The 6,284-nt window shown below is 34.5% G+C and overlaps 1 protein-coding gene across 1 annotated transcript; it reads left to right on the top strand.

Moving 5' to 3' along the window:
• The first annotated feature begins 2,089 nt into the window (after positions 1-2,089).
• Positions 2,090-3,808, top strand: LOC107487890 (probable galacturonosyltransferase-like 1). The gene has a single exon (XM_016108584.3). The coding sequence runs from the start codon at positions 2,411-2,413 to the stop codon at positions 3,455-3,457; it is 1,047 nt and encodes a 348-aa protein (XP_015964070.1). The 5' UTR covers positions 2,090-2,410; the 3' UTR covers positions 3,458-3,808.
• The last annotated feature ends 2,476 nt before the right edge of the window (positions 3,809-6,284 follow it).

The raw sequence follows: 6,284 nt of genomic DNA, 5'->3' as shown, positions 1-6,284 counted from the left end.
TCAAAGCCTGTCTCTTTTTAATTAAGGTAGTTTCCTTGCCCCTGGCTTAAAAGTTCATTTAATTATAGGCTTACTTAGGAATAAAAAATTAAATTAAATAAATAAAAAGATGAATTATTATATATATATAATAATTGAATGACACAAATGACTTGGGTATTTTAATTAAAAAAGTTAAATCATCCGAAAACGTAACATCAACAAATAGATATAAATTGATAGTACAAGTCATTAACTAAATTAAAGAAAATTGAATGAATATTATTTTATTATACTAACCAAAATGATCAAGCTAAGAAAGGCCAACTCCAATTTATTGTTAATAACGATTTGTAGCAATTAATTTGTTAATTGTAGAAAACAAATAAAATTGAAGATAAATGCAGGAGCAAAAATATCTGAAAAGTGAAAATTACGTGAAGTCACGATAGAGTGGTGATAGAAGCAGAAGAATGAGAAAGGATGAAGAGATAACATGTCACTGTAGAGTAGTGAATCCCCTGCCATGTCCATGTCTCTATGTAGCTTCGACGTCCCTTTCGACCAAAGTGCCACAACACCCCATTTTTCATTTTCACCCCTTCTAGCTTTTTTCAGTTTTGCATGATACTTCACCTTTGTCATTACAAGGACCGTCCTTAACGCAACGTGGCTAGTAGTTTCTTGCACCATCAATTAAATATAAAGTTAGTTACGTTGTTTCCGTTTGTCTTCACACATATATTTTCTGCTCAATGAATTACCAAGTGTCCCACCATGCCCTCTCTGTCTCTCTTTCACCAATCAAATGGATTATTTTCTCTATCAATTCCAACAATTATTATTATAATTATATACGTATATTCAGTATATATAGTAGTGCTACAAAAAGTCTTTAGTCCTTTATTTGCGATTTCTTAAAGAGGCACATGCAAGCAGAGAGCAACTCCATCAGCATCTATTGGTTTATTAAATTTTTACAGAATAATGCAATTTATATCAAATAGTTATGATGAATGGATTTTTTATTTCATTGCTATTATGAGATTTTCGTTTATTTTATTTTTTAATTTCACATATACGCTATATAGTATGCATGTAGGTCTATTTAAATGAAATACAGTTTGTTATTTCCCCTCTCCTAAATCTTACCAAAACTATTTGTTGGTTTGAGATCTAAGATATTATTCGTAAACGCTTTGCTGAAGATTTGCACCGATGTGATTGCTCAACTAATAAGCAGAAAATAGAAAGGGACAAGAGGAAATGAAATGATAATCCTATTATTAGTAGCGTTATAAACAAAACGTAATAAATCCTCTTAATAAACTAGTATACTATATGTTTAAAATTTTATTGATATCTTTCCACGTTATATTTTAGGTATATCGTAAAATTCATAGCTGTGACTACAGGGGAGAGAAAAAACAAGACATTTCTTATTTCGCGCTAATCGTGAAAGTATGCACTTTTTTACTTTTCTGTGCATATATGCGAAAGAAAATTATAAGGAGTTAAATAAAATAATAATACGACAAAATTGTAACCAGTTTTATTATTTATTATATAATGTAATTAAAAATAATAAAATCAGGTTAAATATGGTAATTGCATAAGCAAATATAATAATTTAGAGTGCATGTCTTAACTAATGCGTAATATTAATTTGTACAATCATAGATGCAAAATATGCTATAATTAAAATATATTAAAATATAAAATATATATTAAAAATAAATTAAATAATATATGTATATATAATATTTTTAACAATTATTAATTGTCTAATTTTAATATAAAAATAATATTTTTAATACATACATGTCTAATTTATAATCCAAAATATCAAGCTTATTCGTTGTGAAAAACAAACACTTTATCCACATATTTTTTATTTTTCTTCTTATAACTTTTAGCGGTACACGTTGGATAATATATCTCATCTTATTAGATTGTACATAAATCCAAGTTTCCTCGAAAAAGAAGATCTTAATTAATTAGTTTTGAAAATATATATTCTATTCAATAGTAAGTTTATTTTATTCAAAAAGTCAAACAAGTACTGCAGCAGTATAATCAGATCTAGAAGCAAAACCATTAGTTAACAGCTTATAAGAAGAAGAATAAAGAAACCAAAAAACACAATGTTTTTGTGAGGTAGAGAGAGAAGCATAGTGAGTAAGAGAGTGGGCGTGGATAATATGGTGAATAATATTTGAGATCATTGACTTGGCAGCTATATTTGAAGCAATTTAGGCAGAAGAAAATAAAGAGAAGAGAAGAGGGAGCGGAAGCAGCAGCCGCTGATTCCAAATTCCGATCCCATGACATAGATGGTTTTATTAGATCATACATACATTGGATCAAGTATTTAAGAACCATTCATTGAACATTGAACTTCACATCACACATATATAGCAGCAGCAGCAGCATGGCCTCCATGGCCGCCATTACTACTACAGTCCTCCTCTTCTTTATTATGATCCTCTACTCATCATCAACAATAAATGCAACAACCACCACCACTCAACAGCGCTTCAAAGAAGCTCCCAAATTCTACAACTCCCCAAACTGTCCCGCCATTCAGCAATCAGACAAGTGCTCCGATGACGCAGTGCACGTTGCAATGACACTCGACGCCACCTACCTCCGGGGTTCCATGGCCGCCATCCTCTCCGTCCTCCAGCACTCATCCTGCCCTGAGAATATCCTCTTCCACTTCGTCACCGCCGCCTCCTCCTCCACGTCGTTCCTTAACACCACCCTCTCCTCTTCCTTCCCCTACCTCAAGTTCCAAATCTACCCTTTCCATGACGCCGCCGTCGCTGGCCTCATTTCCACCTCCATCCGCTCCGCCCTCGACTGTCCCCTCAACTACGCCCGCAACTACCTCGCCAACCTCCTCCCCTCCTGCGTCCGCCGTATCGTCTACCTTGACTCCGACCTCGTCCTGGTCGACGACATCTCCAAGCTCGCCGCCACGCCACTCCCCAACGACGCCGTCCTCGCCGCACCGGAGTACTGTAACGCAAACTTCAGCGCATACTTCACTCCATCGTTCTGGTCCAACCCTTCCCTGTCGCTCACATTCGCCTCCCGAAGGCCCTGCTACTTCAACACTGGCGTCATGGTCATCGATCTCGAGCGGTGGCGTGCCGGCGACTATACCACCAAGATCGAGGAGTGGATGGAGCTTCAGAAGAGGATGCGGATCTACGAGCTCGGGTCTTTGCCGCCGTTTCTTTTGGTTTTCGCCGGGAACATAGGCCCGGTGGATCATAGGTGGAACCAGCACGGTCTCGGCGGGGACAACTTTCGCGGGCTTTGCAGGGACTTGCATCCGGGCCCGGTAAGCCTACTGCATTGGAGCGGGAAAGGGAAGCCCTGGGCCAGGCTCGACGCCAATCGCCCTTGCCCGTTGGACGCCTTATGGACTCCCTATGACCTCCTCCAGACACCTTTCGCGCTCGAGGCCTAAGCCCAACCCCAAGCCCAAGCCCTCCACATTAATTATGGGTCTTACCTTTATTTTTATTTTAATATTTCTTCTGTTTCCATAAATAAACTGTCTTTTTTCCCCCTTTATTTCTTTCTTTTTTTTTTTCTTAAAAAAATGGTGGAAGTAGTAATTTTTGAATTATTAGTAAGGGTGTAAAATGGCTTGTCATTAGGGAGTTGGCGCTGGAGTCGCTCCTGGCTAGCTAGCTATGCTCTTTTACTTTTGTACAGCCAGGTACATATACGTTCCCCTACTTGTCTTACTATAGTAATTAATTAACATACAGTGCATTCAATCCAATATCAAAGCTTTTATATATTCTATCTTAAATGATTTGCATGGAGGGAGGAAGGGGTTGCTGTGTTCCATTGTCGGTGAGGTAATCGGGTTTGTGTCTGAAAGGGATTTTTTTATTTAGTTACTAGTCGTCGTCTTCGCATAAGTTCTTTATCCATCATGACTCTCTTTGTCTGGCCAAAGCCAAACATGTCACTTTATTAGATTTTGACTCCATTCATCATCATTCATACACTACCTTCTTAATTTTGAGTTTGAATTCAATCAAAACCCATTCCAATACTTGTACTCCTTTCAAAAGGAGTCTATTTTTAGAAACAAGTCTATCACATGGAAATGAATTCACTGTACTAGGTTTAGCTTATTTTTAATTAAGAGCACTAAGACTAAAATAAATAGAAAGATTAAACTAATCTACACTTTAATTAACCATCAACAAGCAACAAACACTACAAAAATAAAAAGCTAAAAGAAGGAAAAGAACCACACACTATGCTTATTAAGTTATTATCTTAAATTATATTGTTGTTACATATTTGGTCGAGTGTGTATGTATACCTTAGAGCTTTCTGGTCCCATCTCATTTTTCCATTTTCTTGTCCTTGTAATATCCTCCGTTACAATATATCAACGTATTTTACTTTTATTTTTTTAAAATAGTTAACATGAATAATAAAGGTGTATGTGCAATTAATTGGTCCTCTTTTTTTTTCCCCTACCAAACCTTCATGCATTGTTAGTCATGCATCTTACTTTCAGTCGTATTAATGTTCATAGGCCTATTGCTAAATCGTACATAGGTGAATAAATGTGAAAAATATGGAAACCACCAGAGTCAAGATATGCTGCTAGTCCAACTATACTATTTTATATATATAAAAATAACCACATGTTAGGTGTATATAAAAAATCAGTTACTAAATTAATTATTAGTATAAAATATATTAAAATATAAATATATATTAAAAATAAATAAGTTAAATAATACATATAACTATACATAAATACATAATATTTAATTTGTTGATTAATTTTTTATACATATATATTATATTTTACAATAATATTAGTAGACAAAAAAAATTAATACTTATATGTAAATGAAAATCAAAATTTACAGGTTGAATTAATGCGGATTTCTGGGATTTCATTGTCAGATTGTACGTAAATTTTAATTTGTCATTAATAAGATGTCCAACACTCCAACGCTCCAAGTCCAACCTATACACTCCTCGAGTATTTATTTTACTGCAAAGCCACTTAAAATGTGGAAGCACATGGAAAAGTAACCTTACAATATGTGTATATTCTCCAATTTAACACATATGTAGTGCCACGTTGATGAATAACATGACTCAGTTATTTAAAGGCACCTACTTGCTCCTATTAACACTGTCTGGCACCAAAAAGTCTAACTAAAAATTAACCTCCCGGTAGTAATTATTTGTATGCATTCCTTTTGTTACTCACGCACTTGCAGAAATGAACTTGCATTCTAAGTTATCTTAAAAACTCGATCTACACAAAAATTTCACATGAGAAGACATAACCCGAAGCTCCCTAATTCATTGGATTATTAGTGTTACTATTCTAACTTACTTTGTTATTAAATATTTAACGACATGTGTTGCCGTAGATTGTTTTAGAGGAGGGCTATTTAATTAATTTGATACTAGTATCAGAAAATATTATAAGACATTTCTCAAGTCAATCAATATATATACATTGAATTTGAAGGGAATTCCGAGCTAGGAACCATATGGAATAGAATAGAAGTTAGGTATTTTCTTCGGGCGAGATCCTAGATGTGCATGGCCATGAGTAGCATGCCAATTTCAGCAACCCGACATTATAAAATCGTATTAAATTAAAATACCAGATGTCCAAACACTTGAAAGTAGGGACATTAAATCAATTAGCACAAGTATTAGGCGTACCATAGTCAACTTATGAATTAAAATTATTTCTGCGCGGTGATACGCAGGCTTGTAGAACGTGGGGTAACGCGGTTTACAATGGTTTTGTGAAATTAATTATATAAAATAATTGCACTATTTTCTCAAATTAAAAAATGTTACATGGTCATCAAATTGGACATTTGGCTAATTACTTCTCCATAAATACGTATTGAATAGAAGAGTAAGAAACTAATTACAAACTAAGATGTATAACTTACCATTGTTTCTTTTCAGAAGATATAGAAAAATAGATAAAATAATAATAATACATGAAGGTGAAGAGGTAGCCATCAGCATTGAGTCAGTACTCAGTAATATATAGCGTAGATAACAAACAACATGGGAGGAGGGAACAAAGAAAACAAAAGCAAAAGCGTTGTATCCATGGAGATGAACAAACTCCCCTAAAATCTCGCTTCGAACTTAATTAATGCACCCTATAACGTTTGGACAAATATTATTCGAAATTCTTTGCATCACATGAAGATTAATTCAAGAGAAAAATAATAAAAGAAAGGAGAATACAATATAAATAAGGTTTTTCTATTTTA

Source organism: Arachis duranensis, chromosome 5 (genome assembly GCF_000817695.3).
Source record: "Arachis duranensis cultivar V14167 chromosome 5, aradu.V14167.gnm2.J7QH, whole genome shotgun sequence".
Lineage (NCBI taxonomy): Eukaryota > Viridiplantae > Streptophyta > Magnoliopsida > Fabales > Fabaceae > Arachis > Arachis duranensis.
This window is presented reverse-complemented; position numbering and strand designations above follow the sequence as displayed.